Source organism: Petromyzon marinus, chromosome 14, assembly GCF_048934315.1.
Source record: "Petromyzon marinus isolate PM22_M1 ecotype Great Lakes invasive population chromosome 14, UKy_Petmar_22M1.pri1.0, whole genome shotgun sequence".
NCBI classification, from domain to species: Eukaryota; Metazoa; Chordata; class Hyperoartia; order Petromyzontiformes; family Petromyzontidae; genus Petromyzon; species Petromyzon marinus.
In genome coordinates, this window is record NC_133680.1 from 4,333,194 (window position 1) to 4,349,830 (window position 16,637).

Genomic DNA, 16,637 nt, shown 5'->3' on the forward strand with positions numbered 1-16,637 from the left:
GGGGTACGGGGGGGGGGGGGGGTGGTGGAGGTGGGGGGAGGTGCGGTTGTCACTCACAGGAGGGAGAAGAGCTCCCGGTAATTCTCGTCGCCCTTCCCCTCGGCCACCAGGCTGTCGAGTTTGTCAATGAGCTCGGCCTCCACCTGCTCGCCGCACGCCCACGGGTCGGTTCCTTCATCAGTTAATTCATTCGCTCGTTCGTTCGTTCATTTACTCACACTTTTGTTGGTTCGTTCATTAGTGGCTTGCAGCGCAGGGTAAACCTCGTCACACTAATTATTTTGGATCCCCCCACCCCCCCCCACCGCAGATTGCATTCCCACTGTGCTGTCGGCGCCGCGTCACGAGACGGAATATAATCGATTTTGGCCCACGGAAGCGGATATCGTAGAACTGCAGCTGAGATTCCGTGAAGCGACGCCTCGTCCCCAACAGTGGAGGGACGCGTTTCCCCAACTGCCCTACCGCAGAAAGTCGCATTCGTCGCATGGCAGCGAAACGGATATTTGATTTCCGGGAGCCGGGATGTAGCATCAGGGTTCATAATTATCCAATAGGCACGGAAGGCACTGGGAAACAATTGCCCCTGTGCAACAATTCGGATTCTCTCCATCTCCTTGCGCCGAACGAAGAAAGCTTTCAATCGGCACACATCACCCGCTGTGACGTGCATCGCAGACGCGCAATAACATCAAAACCGAAACGCGCAAACATCAAAGCCACTCCCCGTGATCCCTCCCTCTGTTTATCGAGCAATTCTGCCTGTTTGTTTGCATGATGCTACAAGCCACCGGGGCAAAATTTTCCTATAATTTTTAGGGTCAGTTTAACACGTAGGCTTTCGCGAAAAATATATCAGCAAGGTTTGTCACGTAAACAGAACATGCATGGCACGTTCTGTTTACGTGACAAACCTTACTTATTGGCTGTGTCGGGTGGTGGCAGGTTTAACCACACATTTGTATATTTACGCGATCTAACCCAAAAAACAAAACCTGTATTGTGGATTTTTAGGGTCCCGCGCGGAAAATAAAAATAAAGTAAATTTGAATTGGGCGGGCGCCGACCAAAACGGTCGTGGCTTTGGCCGAGTCGGCTGACGGTGCCAGGAACGAGAGACAGGGGGTAACGGCGTCGCGCGACCGTCGCTGTGTGTGGAAGGGCGGCTGACAAGCCGGCCGGCTGGCTGGCAAGAGAGAGGGAAGGCCGTTGGCAGCAACCTGCTTGAAGTTGCCACGGACCCGCTGCTCCCAGTCCATCATGTCGTGGAAAATGGGGATCATGACTCCACGCAGCTCGGCCTGAGGGACCAGCGTGATGCCGAGGAAGGGTCCAATGAGGCCCGGGATGAAGTGCTGCTTGTTCTCGCCTTGTGGTGCAAAAAGTAGACAGAGTGTTACCGAAGCACAGAGCTGTGGCGAGTTTTCTTGTTGCAACGTCAATAACTGTAAAACAATAACTGTACAGTTAATCGGTATTTCGACATTACGTGAAGGGGAAAGGCAACAATACCACACGCAGAACAGCGGAGTAACAATTCACACACCCCCTGGCGCATCCATGAATTATCGAAATTAGTTTCAACAATTAATGTTTTACCTTTTGCAGCAAACGTAGCAGCCGCAGCAGCCACCGGCGGGCTGCAGTGAACCAACTACATTGCGACATCTACAAATGGTGAAAAAAATAAAAACCCGCGGATCCTTTGCACAGGCGCATCGCGGAGATCGCGAATAATCGACGCCGGATCGGCGAACCCACCATTCGCATCGTTCCACGCCCCCCACCCCCTCACTTTGACAAGCCGCGCGGGTTAAAAAAACGCACGATTCTCAAGCGTGGGAAAACCCCCCAGACGAAAGAGGGCCCACAACCCAACAACAATGCGAATAAAAAACAGAACGGCGTGGGGGGGGGGCCGCCGCACAAGACCCCGGGTGGAACCGCAACGTTGAAACCGAAGGACACGGAGTCAGTGGGTCGGTTAATAATTTCGGGCAAAGCAGCTGGACATTGTGGCTGTCAGCCGTGTGATGGACGACAGTCGTTGGGCGGGTGGCCTCCTGGCACCATCCGTCATCTCGGCCGCGGCGGGGACAGCGGACGGGGTTTTTTTGTGTTGCGACGAAAAAAATGTACAATGGACTTCGGGGCTCACCTAGGTTTTGCCACATGCTGAAGAGTTCGTAGCCCATCATGACCCTCATGTCGTCGTACCTTGGACGGGCGAGGGTGGTGGACACACACGCGGGCACAGGGATGCGTCAGGCGGATTCCGAAATTAAAACGCGGGACGGTGGGTGGGCGTGCCGTCACATCTGCGGCTCGCACGGAGTGGAGCGCACTCCCGCTCGATATTCGCAAAATGAAGTCCCTTCCACTGTTTAAGTTCCGTTTAAACACATTTCTGTTTACTTTAATTGAATTGACCTTGGTTTGAGTGTGCTACGTGTCTTGCAAGAGACAATTCTGATTTATTATTGAATTGCTGCTGTCTTACGTAACGTTGCGAGATGCAGTTTTGCATGAACGACGCAATATAAAAACATAATTACTCTTTATATCAGAACATAGATGACCCGAACATTGTATCCGCTAATTTTATAAAGCGTTACCGATGCTCTACGGGCATCGGTAATGCATCAAGATGCCGGTGATCTGATGCTCGTAAGAAAATCTAAAGCGACCGTTGCATTACACATGGATAAAAAATTAGCAACGATCACAATCATGTACAAGCACTCCCAATGCAGCGATGGTATTGGGGGGGGGTTGTTGTTTCATACTTCACCGCTCTGATCAGTGAAGGTGAAGGGGCCTAGGCCAGGGTTTGGGCAAATTTTTTGACTCGCGGGCCACAATGGGTTCTAAAATTTGACAGAGGGGCCGGTCAAAGTGTGCCATCTAATGGGGAAATGGGGGCATTACAGGAGAAAGGTAAAATTTAATTTAATAATAATATTTGGACAAGTTCGGCGGGCCGGATTAAAAAGCCCAACGGGCCGTATACGGCCCGGGGGCCGTACTTTGCCCACGTCTGGCCTAGGCCCAGGGACCACTTCAGCTATCACTCGCCACTGATATTAGCCATTGCCGGGAATCGAACTCAGGTTTCCGACGTCATAGCGTATTGCGCTAACCACTACGCCGCCACCACCTCAACCCGAGTTATGATGAAAGGTAGAAAAAACCGCATTACATTGTTGCTATTTGAGCTATCGCGAGAAGGTTCGTGACATTTTTATATCAATAGGAAATGGGTAAACGTTTCAGCCGACCACCTTTATAAGTAACGTGGGAGTATCTGCGTGTTTGCACATGCCCACTTATCTATTCAGTCAAATCCCTTAACAAGACAGAACTGGTTGAGAGTTTTGCTTGTTTCGAATCAATGCTGCTGAAATGATGCACTCCCAGAAGGCTGTGCGGGCCAGCGGGCTTTATAAAAAGTAGTTACATTTTTATTTTACTATAATATTTTTTTATTTTACCAGGTAAGGCCCACTGAGCTATACTGCTCCTTTTTCAGAAGCGACCTGGCCACAAATGATAGCTCAACGAAGTGGCTTATCATCGTGTGGAAATGTATAGCAGCCAAATAACTCTGAACGCGTGTTCATTCTAAATATGGAGGGAAAAAACGGAGGACCTGGAAAAAAATCCACACGACCACGGGGAGAACACGCGAACTCCAAATATACAGCCATTAGGGTTGGGAACAAACCCACTAAATATACAGCCACTACCTCCTGTATACCAGGCGAGGTAGTTAACATCTCACCACCGTGGTGCCCTTAGGGGCCGTCCATAAATGACGTCACGCGATTTTGGACGATTTTTTACCTCCCACTATCGTCACACGGCGTCACAAAAAGTCAGACCCCCCCTCAAATATGACGTTACAAAGCTCTGCCCCCCCCCCAAAACCATACTTCCATTTTGAAAATAAAACATGCTTCAAATCACTTTAAACTATTGTCATTTTAGTGCGTAATGTGGCACTGCACTCTGATGTTGTAGGAGAAAACATTTATTCAAAAGTCTATGTAATTAAGTAGAACGTGTTGTCTACATTTATGTAAAGTTGCGCATTTTGATGTGACGTCACATTTCTCAAACCCCCCCCCCTCGTCACAAATGTCTGACCCCCCCCCCTCAGGTGCGTGACGTCATTTATGGACAGCCCCTTATGTGGAGAGACAAATATACCATAGACACGTGTATTGTCTGATCATCTACTTTGTTAACAATAAGGAGGCTCACTTCACGTACAGGCTTGCTAAGTGTGTGTGTGCGGTACAAACCCGGCGACCCAAATTCGTTTCCCACTCATGGCCAACACCAGTTACAATTATCTGAACTGGTCCTGGGTTTCCCCTAGGTCGACGCAGCCTCAATGAGTACCTGATGCGGTGTGAAAACATCAATGCAGGGGAGACAAAGGCGACCAGGCCTGGTACTGGCCTCCCACCCCCTCGTGTGCCGTGCCGGCCTTCACAGGTGCTGCTCGCTAACAGCACTTTCCCCAACAGTCTGTTAAGGCTACACGTGGGGGGGTCTATGTCTTTGAGTGCGCGTGCCCCTTTGCATTCGTCGCTGTCGGGTGATGTCCTACCGATCCATGATCTTCTGGCGCTTGGCCATGGTGAAGGCCTCCAGCTGCAGGCTCGGCTGGTTGATGAACATCACGGCCAGATTGAAATAGGAGCTCCACACCTGCCGGGCAGAGTGCATCGGCGATACGGCACGGCGTGACTCGACACGGTGTAACCGTCTACAACAGTATACCACACAGAGCACCCGAAACCATGTGATTTGACACTGTATACCTAATACACATGTATATAGCACAGAGTGCGCTACAGAATGTGACTTGACATGATATACCCTATACAGCGTTATACCACACAGAGTACACGATACAATGTGATTTGACACGGTATGCCCTATACAGTGAGTATATCACATAGAGTACCCTATAAAACGTGAGTTAATGTGGTAGAACTGATACCATGTGATATCACGTCGAGCGTACTTGACAGTGTAATTCCGCACCAAATTCAAGATGATATCACTGCTAAAGCTGTCATTCGACATACTGATCCCAATACACAAGCATAGACCACCCATTGACAAGGCCTTACCCTACCGGCTATACAATTTCTGATGCAATGCCTACGAACAAAAATCGGCCACAATGCCACAGATCTTGTCAAATCCTGGAAGCTAACTGGGGTTGAGCGGCGAGCAACATCCCACATCTGAACTGGTCCTGGGCACCCCCCTCCCCCCCTTCACCAACTCGCACTGACCAGCGTGGTGAGGTATGGCCAAACATCAACAATAATATCACACAACGTACATTACCACCGTTCGAACTCGCAAACATTCTGATTGCGAGCCGCGTGCTCTGATCCGCCGCGTTTGGGACAGATGAACGGTCTGCAGTCCTGCGCCCAATGGCAGATCTTTGGCTCAATACTCCCTCCCTCATCCTGTCCGATCTGGAGATTTCTTCTCTCGCGTCATTGCATGGTTCCCCCTTTCCATCAAGTCGCGGAGCTGCGTTCCCGTGTCTCCGCCTCCTGGCAGGTGAACGGTGTTGTGCGCAGACGCGATGACAGGCCACGGGGATGCGAACGATGCCCACCTGAATGTCGAACTCCTCGCCGGCGAAATGGCTGTGCAGTGCGGAGGAGAGGTACTGCATGGCTGTGATGACCACGCTGGGATCGGGCAACGGAAAGAGGCATCAGCGGTCGGAAGTCACGAAAATAATAAACTAAACTTTTTTTTTTAATTTACCAGGTAAGGCCCGCTGAGATGTACAGCTCTTTTTTTCAGAAGCGACCTGGCCACAAATGATAGCTCAATGAAGTGGCTTATCATGTGGAAATGTATTGCAGCCAAATACTCTAAACGCACGTTGATTCTAAACGTGGAGAGAAACACCAGATGGACCCAGATAAAAATCCACGCAACCACGGAGAGAACATGCAAACTCCAAATATACAGCAGGTGTCAGGGTCGGGATTGAACCCACGACCTCCTGTATATCAGGCGAGGTAGTTAACATCTTGCAACCGTATAGTTGCACAAGGCTATCTCTGAAGACGCTGTGTTTCACAAATAAGTACGGTCGGTCAAATAGGTGGGGAGGCGGGGGGGTAGGGGGGGGGGTAGGAGGGGGCATGTTGCAGCGGTGCTAAGGAATGTGCGAATAATTTTTCTACATTTGGACCGTGACGCTGCAGCTGCTTGGCTCGAAAACGCGAACCTCGGCCACGTCGTTGCCCGTTTAGAAATAGGGAACAAAAATAAAAAAAATAAAAATCACATTTCGACAAAGCGAGACAGTGCTGTAAAAAAAAAAAAAACCCCAATTTTGTGGACCATCACGGTCGGCACACCAGAACACACACAGCGCCCACCCTTGTTCCCGAACGGCGCCACGGGATTAACGTCCGCTGCGAAGCAGACGGGGTGTACTGCCGGTGTACTTGCGGTTAATACACCGGCGGTATCAGCCAGGGCAGCCGCCCTTGGGTCGAAGCCGCTAACAACCTCTTGACGCGTAATGGCAAATGTGCTACCGCTCGGCCATATCATTGCCCGTTTAGAAAAGGGAAAACATTAAAATCACAGCTCGACAATGCAAGAAAGTGCAGTAAAAAAACAAACCCAGACAGCGATATGGCCTGGCCGCAGCAGCAGCGGCAGCAGCAGAAGCTGCACCATGCAAGGCTGGCAACATTTTTCATTAAAACTCCAAAGAAAATAACACACTTGTTAAGATGTTCAAACACCAAATAGGCACCTAATATAGGCCATCAAGTCTGCATTAGCCACGCATGCATAACATAAACGCTTTGATGATGTGCGCATTGTCCTTGAAACTGACTAGCCTACACCAGAGACAGCCGACTTCATGGCTTTCCCTCACTGGTGCTGGAAAGCACGGTGGGCTACGTACGGTTCGAAAGAAGTTCAACATACAAAGAACACAAACAGGTGAGCAGCACAAGGACGACGCAAACGCCAAAGTATTAATAGCTCGGGTTAAGCAGACAAAGCCTTTTTCCAATTTCTTTTTGATCATCTTAATCCTGGCCAAAAAAAAAAAACATCCCATAGACGAAAATCTCCAACTCACTTGTTGGTGACCATTCGCATCAGCATCCAGTCCCGCGGGTAGATATCCTCCCGGAGTAAATAATTGAACACGGCAAAAATCTGCAGCATGAAATCCTGCAGAGAGAACATTGCGTTACAGGCAAGGTACGCGGTGGGGGGGGGGGGGGCCCGTTTGACATTCTACTCACGTTGGAATATCAAGAAAATCGCAATGATATTCTTGGGACCTGGCACGGGATCCTGCGGACGGCTGCACACAGCAGCACGGGCTCAATTCACCTCGTGGCGAATGTTCCGTTCCGTGTGATGTAATTTATTTTTTGGGCAAAACTTGCCGACGGAGGAGGCCGTCACCAAAACCGGAGCAAACCGCCAAGGCGACGCGTTTTGTCCGTTTTGTGAACATGTACATCTGGTCCCATAATAATAATAACGTGTAATTTTTCTGTAGTTTTCCATTTAAACTTATTTTATTTTAAATATATCATCCCCCCCCCCATCCACCCCAATTTGTCTCTATTGCGCAATTTGTCTCGATTGCGCAATTTGTCTCGATTGCGCAATTTGGCATCACGTCACAAGAAGAACAATCCACTTGGAACTCTCCCAGAACAGCGTGACGCCTCCGTGTTACACGGCGTGAACCCTCCCTGTTACACGGCGTGAACCCTCCCTGTTACACGGTGTGAACCCTCCGTGTTGCACGGCGTGAACCCTCCCTGTTACACGGCGTGAACCCTCCCTGTTACACGGTGTGAACCCTCCGTGTTACACGGTGTGAACCCTCCGTGTTGCACGGCGTGAACCCTCCCTGTTACACGGTGTGAACCCTCCGTGTTGCACGGCGTGAACCCTCCCTGTTACACGGCGTGAAGCCTCCCTGTTACACGGCGTGAAGCCTCCCTGTTGCACGGCGTGAACCCTCCCTGTTACACGGCATGAAGCGTCCCTGTTACACGGCGTGAACCCTCCCTGTTGCACGGCGTGAACCCTCCCTGTTACACGGCATGAAGCGTCCCTGTTACACGGCGTGAACCCTCCCTGTTACACGGCGTGAACCCTCCCTGTTACACGGCGTGAACCCTCCCTGTTACACGGCGTGAACCCTCCCTGTTACACGGCATGAACCCTCCCTGTTACACGGTGTGAACCCTCCCTGTTGCACGGCGTGAACCCTCCCTGTTACACGGTGTGAACCCTCCCTGTTACACGGTGTGAACCCTCCCTGTTACACGGTGTGAACCCTCCCTGTTACACGGTGTGAACCCTACCTGTTACACGGCGTGAACCCTCCCTGTTACACGGTGTGAACCCTCCCTGTTACACGGTGTGAACCCTACCTGTTACACAGCGTGAACCCTCCCTGTTACACGGCGTGAACCCTCCCTGTTACACGGCGTGAACCCTCCCTGTTACACGGCGTGAACCCTACCTGTTACACGGCGTGAACCCTCCCTGTTACACGGCGTGAACCCTACCTGTTACACAGCGTGAACCCTCACTGTTACACGGCGTGAACCCTCCCTGTTACACGGCGTGAACCCTCCGTGTTGCACGGCGTGAACCCTCCCTGTTACACGGCATGAAGCGTCCCTGTTACACGGCGGCCCGCGGCAGCGGATATCTCAGAGCTACTTTTCACATCCCTGTTAAGTGACCGCTGTTCTACAACATCACCCGCTCTGCCAATGACAGTACTGCTCATCGCATAACAGCTAAATTGATACGTTTCATTCTCTGAATGCGATGGGTTTTTGTTCGTATAGTAGTTATTGGTGACCACAATGATCTCACTACAAAGGTGGCTACCTGTATGCAAACCTAGGCTCTCAGCAGTGCTTAGTGCTCTGATCCCTGAGTGACCACGCCATATGTGTGCATTAATTATATACGTATAACTATTATACCTGATGATAAAGAGATCATTTCAGACAGGTGCCTGGATTCGAAGCTAGTATCTCAGTTGTGCCAGCTCAGCACTCTTGACCTCTGGCACCACCAGGCTACCTGGTAAAATCTCTCAAGGTATTCGAAGCCACCGGCCACTTCGCAAAAATATTTTTTTACAGCCGCAAAATTTGTGCCAAGATGTTAACTACTTCGTCTGGTATGAAGGAGGTCATGGGTTCCATCCCGACCCTGATGCCTAATGTATATTTGGAGTTTCGGTGTGTCTCTCTCTCCCCGTGGTTGCACGGATTTTTCTCCGGGTCCTCTGGTTTCTCCCTCCAGATTTAGAATCAATGTCACGCGTTTAGAGTATTTGGCTACGATAAATTTCCACGCGATAAGCCACTGTTTGCTGAGCTCTCATTTGTGATAGCCAGGTTGCTTCTGAAAAAGAGCGATATAGCTCAGCGGGCCTTACCTTATAAAATAAGAAAAATAGTTTATCTTCTTTGGTTCTTTCGGTAAAGTCACGTAGAATGAGAATAAAATAATAAATTGATAAAATAAAATAACACAATAATATTCTCACGACGTTTCGGCCACAACACAAGCGGCCTTCATCAGGTGAAGGGGCGAGACTGTCTGGTAGGACACACCAGCGCTGTCCTACCAGACAGTCTCGCCCCTTCACCTGATGAAGGCCGCTTGTGTTGTGGCCGAAACGTCGTGAGAATATTATTGTGTTATTTTATCAATTTATTATTTTATTCTCAATCTACGTGACTTTACCGAAAGAACCAAAGAAGATGAATCATTGCAGTCACGAAAGCTTTAAATCGAAAAATAGTTTAGTTTAGTTCTTAGATCTCCCATTGTGGGATCTCCCATTGTGAGATCTCCCATTGCGGGATGTCCCATTGCGGGATCTCCCATTGTGAGCTCTCCCATTGTGGGATCTCCCATTGTGAGCTCTCCCATTGCGAGATCTCCCATTGTGGGATCTCCCATTGTGAGATCTTCCATTGCGAGATCTCCCATTGTGAGATCTCCCATTGTGGGATCTCCCATTGTGAGATTTCCCATTGTGGGATCTCCCATTGTGAGCTCTCCCATTGTGAGATCTCCCATTGTGAGATCTCCCATTGTGAGATCTCCCATTGCGAGATCTCCCATTGTGAGATCTCTCATTGTGAGATCTCCCACTGTGAGATCTCCCACTGTGGGATCTCCCATTGTGAGATCTTCCATTGTGAGATCTCCCACTTTGGGATCTCCCATTGTGGGATCTCCCACTGTGGGATCTCCCATTGTGAGATCTCCCATTGTAAGCTCTCCCATTGTGGGATCTCCCATTGTGAGATCTCCCATTGTGAGATCTCCCATTGTGAGATCTCCCACTGTGGGATCTCCCATTGTAGGCTCTCCCATTGTGGGATCTCCCATTGTGGGATCTCCCATTGTAGGCTCTCCCATTGTAGGCTCTCCCATTGTGGGATCTCCCATTGTGAGATCTCCCATTGTGAGATCTCCCATTGTGAGATCTCCCACTGTGGGATCTCCCATTGTAGGCTCTCCCATTGTGGGATCTCCCACTGTGCCGTGCATCGTGAGTTTGCGTCGTCGTTGCAGTGGCGCGCTCTCTGAGGGAACTGGGGGCTCTCACGCGGAGGTGCTCTCGGCTGGAGAAGCTGTCAAGGAGTTGCTGGTAGTGCGTGTCCGACATCTGCCTCAGGAGCGACAGCAGGCACGACACGTACTCGCCCTGCAATACCACACGCCGTGTCACCAACACAAAGAAAAAATATCCCCCGTGTAGCCTTTGCAGACTGTTGGGGCAAGTGCTGTTCGCGAGTAGCAGCACCTGTGAAGCCCAGCACGGCACATGAGGGGGTGGTCGGGTGGCCAGCACCACGCCTGGCCGCTTTTGTCTCCCCAGTGGCGATGTTTACACATCGCAACAGGTACTCGTTTGAGGCTGAGTCGACCTAGGGGAGGACCATGACCGGTGCAGGTAATCATCATTGGTGTTGGCTGTGAACGGAAATCGAACTTGCTGCCGGGTTCGTAGCGCAGCGTAGCGTTAAACGCTACCAATACCGCTCCCCCAGTGCTTAGTGCTCACCAACACAAAGATCTTTTTTTTGATGAAGGCCGCTTGTGTTGTGGCCGAAACGTCATGAGAATTTTATTGAGTTATTTTATTTTATTAATTTATTATTTTATTCTCATTCTACGTGACTTTACCGAAAGAACCAAAGAAGACAAATATCTTTGTCCTTGTGAGCTCCCAATCGGAGTGTCCACATGGACACTCCGATTGGGAGCACACAGACATGCCATGGCGGGTCACATGAACACACAAAGTCACCAACACAGACACGCCAAGGTAGGACACATGAACGCATCATGCAAGGACACGCAGATGCACCGTGCCACAATCACTTAGACGCACACCCTGAAGACACATCCACGCCATAGACACACAGACACAACATGTCACAGAAACGCCACAACACAATCCCGCCCGACACACAGCACCAAAGACACACAGACCATGCCCAGCAGATCATTTAACAAAATCAGACACCATTAATAATAAATAAATAAACCCATAACAATTCCACTAAATGCGATGCTTTAAGGAAGACGCAACCAAAAATTCAAACAGCTCTTACCCAGCGAGAGACAGAGCGCACGCAATCCGTGGGATGGGGGGGGGCTGCTGAACGTTAACGTGGTAAACGTTAACGTGGCAAACGTTAATGTGTCAAACGTTAATGTGTCAACCGTTAACGTGGCAAACGAAGCGGTCAATATGGCACCCCGGTGACATTGCTACAACGTCACTACAACGTCGCTACAACATCGCGAGACAACGTCATGACAACGTCGCATTGACGTCGCTACATCATTACGTCGCTAGAATGTCGCTACATCATTACAACAACGTCGCTACAACGTCGCTACATCATTACAACAACGTCGCTACAACGTCGCTACATCATTATAACAACGTCGCTACAACGTCGCTACATCATTACAACATCACGACAACGTCGCTACAACGTCGCTACAACGTCGCTACAACGTCACCCCCCGCTCGGATGTAAGTACAGCAGCGCCGCGGCGACATCACTCCGGAGCGCTCGGGCGACGAGACCGACCGTCGGGGCGCGCCCACAGCTCGCGCGCCGTCGCTATCCCGCTTGCGGGCGACCCGTCGATGCCACGGCGACGTCGCCGCAGGGGAGCGCTGTGGGAGCGTCGCGGCGCGGGGCACCCACCGTGATGTCCTGCGGGAGCTGCTGGGAGAGGGGGCGGCGCAGGGAGCCGTAGGCGAAGCCGAAGGCGTGGACGTGCGGAGAGATGGGGGTTGCGCCGCCGGTGGCGACGGCGGTGCCGGCGCCGGCGTTGAGGTGGGGGGCTCGGCTCGTGAGCTCCAGCAGCACCAGGACGAGCGAGTGCAGGAGGCTGCCCACGAGCATGTCGAGCTCCTCCGACACCGGCGCGCCCTTCTGCTGGGCAAAACAAAAGCAAAAACGAATTTGTCACCTGCCGCTTGCCACCTTCCCATCGATTCGCAGGCGAGGTGCGGAGCGTTAATGCGTCTGGCTCTGTCCGTCTGGAGGTTCCTCCGTCGCGTCCGCCGCGTCCCGTGCCATCCGTGCGATTTCCAGGCAGCGGTTGCGACCGCAGCCATCGGTCCCTCCCAGGATGCCCTGCACGTCACGTGACGTCGCCGCGCTGCGTGTACAGTGCGCCCGGCCTCGTTTCAGACGAGCGAAGGTTCATAACGGTGGCCGTAATTATTTCAGTCAACAGCAGCAGCTGGACGAGACGACTGCGTTACCCATTTCATCCTCATCGTGAATCGTCAGTGCGGCGTAGCCATCATTGCCTCGTGTCTCAGGGGCTTTAGATGCACAAGCCTGCCCCGATGACTTGTGCGGACAGCTGCCGCACTGCGACACTTCAAACGACTCTAACGCTTTTTTGTAAATGATGAAAAACTCAACGGACAGAAGAGTGCGTGCAGGGCAGGAAACCAGAGTGGTCATAACTAGAGTAGTTTTAATAATTATTATGATGCACACGATCTCCAGACAGCGGTGCAGCGTTGCTCTTATTCAGCGGCGGCTCGCGATTAGGTTTGCTGGGTTTCCACCGAAAAATAAAACACTTTTAATTATGCTTGCCTTCCCATTATGAAAATTATGACTGCACACACTTCACTCCCTCTCGTGGTTGCTCCCCACCCCACTCTCCCCCCCTCACACATCTGGCTTCCTTGCCGCCACTAACGCACTCGGCCACCGGCCGCCACCGCTCTCATTCGTTCCGCAGCCTGCGGGCAAACGATTCCACCTGCTGCCCAGTTTCTCATCGTTTTTCTGCGGAAGAAAGCCGGGAGGGGGGGGAGGGCGGAGTGCCTAAACCGGGCCCATCGTGAACCGCTGGCGCGCGCCAGCAGGGAGGGGGGGGCCGGGACGAACGCAGCGTGACCCCGTCCGGGTCCCGCTGGGTCGGTTACGCACGTCCTTGTCCCTTTTGACGAGCGAGAAGATGGTGCCGAGCACGGTGGCGCAGAGCGGCAGCTCCAGCTGGTGCTGCAGGTGCATCTGCATCGTGCGCAGCACCACGGGCAGAAGGATCCAGCGCGGTTCTGCGACGGCAAAAAAAAAAAACCCGGCAGGGGGGAATTAACTCTCACCTGAGCGGTGCCTGAGCGGGGCAGTCACCCTCACCTGAGCGGGGCAGTCACTCTCACCTGAGCGGTCACTCTCACCTGAGCGGGGTAGTCACTCTCACCTGAGCGGGGCAGTCACCCTCACCTGAGCGGGGCAGTCACCCTCACCTGAGCGGGGCAGTCACTCTCACCTGAGCGGGGCAGTCACCCTCACCTGAGCGGGGCAGTCACCCTCACCTGAGCGGGGCAGTCACTCTCACCTGAGCGGGGCAGTCACCCTCACCTGAGCGGGGCAGTCACCCTCACCTGAGCGGGGCAGTCACCCTCACCTGAGCGGTCACCCTCACCTGAGCGGGGCAGTCACTCTCACCTGAGCGATGCAGTCACTCTCACCTGAGCGGTGCAGTCACCCTCACCTGAGCGGGGCAGTCACCCTCACCTGAGCGGGGCAGTCACTCTCACCTGGGCGGGGCAGTCACTCTCACCTGAGCGGTCACTCTCACCTGAGCGGTGCAGTCACCCTCACCTGAGCGGTCACTCTCACCTGAGCGGTGCAGTCACTCTCACTTGAGCGGTGCAGTCACTCTCACCTGAGCGGTCACTCTCACCTGAGCGGGGCAGTCACTCTCACTTGAGCGGTCACTCTCACCTGAGCGGTGTTTTTAGTTTTGTTCTCCTTCCCCGGCACCTGTGATTAGAGCTGTTGGCTACGTGCGGTGCGACAGAAATTCAACATGCATACGTACAGAACAGGGTTCACGGGACATCGTGGCCACGAATCTGTTCCTCTTGTTTATCTCGCTTTTATCTAAAAAAAAAACCTTTGTCCCTTGCGTACAGCTCTATCACCTCCGGTTTATTTGTCGGCGAGCCACAAGCTCAGCTGGCCGCCACAGAAGCCTCCCCGTGGTTACGCGTGGCACACGGACCGCCAGTTAAACAACCCCCGACCTACAGACTCAAGCGACGTCCCCAGCTCCCTTTCTGGAAGCGAGCGCCGCCGTGTGCCAGGCGTCGTATCGCTCAGGCGCATCGCGTGCGGGGTGGGGGGGGGGGGTTGGTCCTGGGGTCGTGAGGTCGTGAGGTCGTGGGGTCGTGCGTGTGAGGGCCATGGGGGTGGAGGGGGGAAGTACCGGGCGTGTGGAACAGCTGGCTCTGCGTGGTGAGCGTGACGCACTGCAGCTGGGTGGCGCGCAGCGTTGGCGCGATGCGCATCACGGGCGGCAGGCAGCCGAGCGTGTCGCGCACCAGCGTCGCCACCTCCCGCACGCTCAGCATGCGCAGCAGCTCGCCGAACAGCGCGGGGAACGAGCTCAGGAACGCCGCCTAAGCCCAAAGCGGCGGGGGGGGGGGGGCGGGGGGCGGGGGTGGGTGGGATGCCCGACGAGCGATGTTTGCGCCACACGCGACGGCACGGCCGCTGCGCTTTACCAAACCCGTAGCGTGCGACCGCGGCTATAAACACAAGACCGTGGACCACGGAAAGTTTCGCTTCTGCCCCAGTTGTCACTCTGGCGGCTAAATCGCTCACAGAACTGAATCTCCCCACCAATCGCTCTTCACTGGCTGTAGTGCGGTAGCGGCATCGGCGCTGGTGCAAGGGGGGTTAAAGCAATGCGGTCGCCCATCCAATTCCGCCCTTCTCTTCGTAGCCCGGCGGCTGTGCCCCTTCCGTCCCGTGGGGGGTCCGGTGCAATTGCACCGCCTGCACAATCGACGGCCACGCCACTCACCAAGCCATAAACACCTTCGGGGCTCCAGAGGAAAAAAACACGAAAAGTGCCGATATACTGCGATCGATTGCCTGTGCCCTGCACCGTAACTCCGTTAGCGCGGGAATGAGCTCGCGCGCGCTTGTACATGTTTATCTCCAAACGCCCCGCAGGCGTGCGTGCGTGAGTGCGTGCGTGAGTGAGTGAGTGAGTGCGTGAGTGAGTGAGTGAGTGCGTGAGTGAGTGAGTGAGTGCGTGAGTGCGTGAGTGAGTGAGTGAGTGCGTGAGTGAGTGAGTGAGTGCGTGAGTGAGTGAGTGAGTGCGTGAGTGAGTGCGTGAGTGAGTGCGTGAGTGAGTGAGTGAGTGCGTGAGTGAGTGAGTGAGTGCGTGAGTGAGTGAGTGAGTGCGTGAGTGAGTGCGTGAGTGAGTGCGTGAGTGAGTGCGTGAGTGCGTGAGTGAGTGAGTGAGTGCGTGAGTGCGTGAGTGAGTGAGTGAGTGCGTGAGTGAGTGCGTGAGTGAGTGCGTGAGTGAGTGCGTGAGTGCGTGAGTGAGTGAGTGCGTGAGTGAGTGCGTGAGTGAGTGAGTGAGTGCGTGAGTGAGTGAGTGAGTGCGTGAGTGAGTGCGTGAGTGAGTGCGTGAGTGAGTGCGTGAGTGCGTGAGTGAGTGAGTGAGTGCGTGAGTGCGTGAGTGAGTGAGTGAGTGCGTGAGTGAGTGCGTGAGTGAGTGCGTGAGTGAGTGCGTGAGTGCGTGAGTGAGTGAGTGCGTGAGTGAGTGCGTGAGTGAGTGCGTGAGTGCGTGAGTGAGTGCGTGAGTGAGTGAGTGAGTGCGTGAGTGCGTGAGTGAGTGCGTGAGTGCGTGAGTGAGTGCGTGAGTGAGTGCGTGAGTGCGTGAGCGAGTGCGTGAGTGAGTGAGTGCGTGAGTGAGTGAGTGCGTGAGTGAGTGCGTGAGTGAGTGCGTGAGTGCGTGAGTGAGTGCGTGAGTGAGTGAGTGAGTGCGTGAGTGCGTGAGTGAGTGAGTGAGTGCGTGAGTGCGTGAGTGAGTGAGTGCGTGCGTGAGTGCGTGAGTGCGTGAGTGAGTGAGTGAGTGCGTGAGTGAGTGCGTGAGTGAGTGAGTGAGTGCGTGAGTGCGTGAGTGAGTGAGTGAGTGCGTGAGTGAGTGAGTGAGTGCGTGAGTGAGTGAGTGAGTGCGTGAGTGAGTGCGTGAGTGAGTGCGTG

The 16,637-nt window shown here is 53.2% G+C and overlaps 1 protein-coding gene across 5 annotated transcripts in view; it reads right to left on the bottom strand.

Moving 5' to 3' along the window:
- The window catches only part of DOCK4 (dedicator of cytokinesis 4), a 140,882-nt gene that overhangs the window by 22,176 nt on the left and 102,069 nt on the right, over window positions 1-16,637 (bottom strand). For all 5 annotated transcript variants that reach the window (XM_032954308.2, XM_032954307.2, XM_032954306.2 and 2 more), the window contains 10 exons: window positions 14,845-15,037; window positions 13,560-13,687; window positions 12,309-12,539; window positions 10,688-10,786; window positions 7,154-7,248; window positions 5,651-5,726; window positions 4,616-4,716; window positions 2,159-2,217; window positions 1,221-1,369; window positions 58-143 (listed from right to left, as the gene is read on the bottom strand). In XM_032954308.2, the coding sequence (XP_032810199.1) occupies window positions 58-143; window positions 1,221-1,369; window positions 2,159-2,217; window positions 4,616-4,716; window positions 5,651-5,726; window positions 7,154-7,248; window positions 10,688-10,786; window positions 12,309-12,539; window positions 13,560-13,687; window positions 14,845-15,037 (1,217 nt within the window). The remainder of the gene's footprint in view (window positions 1-57; window positions 144-1,220; window positions 1,370-2,158; window positions 2,218-4,615; window positions 4,717-5,650; window positions 5,727-7,153; window positions 7,249-10,687; window positions 10,787-12,308; window positions 12,540-13,559; window positions 13,688-14,844; window positions 15,038-16,637) is intronic.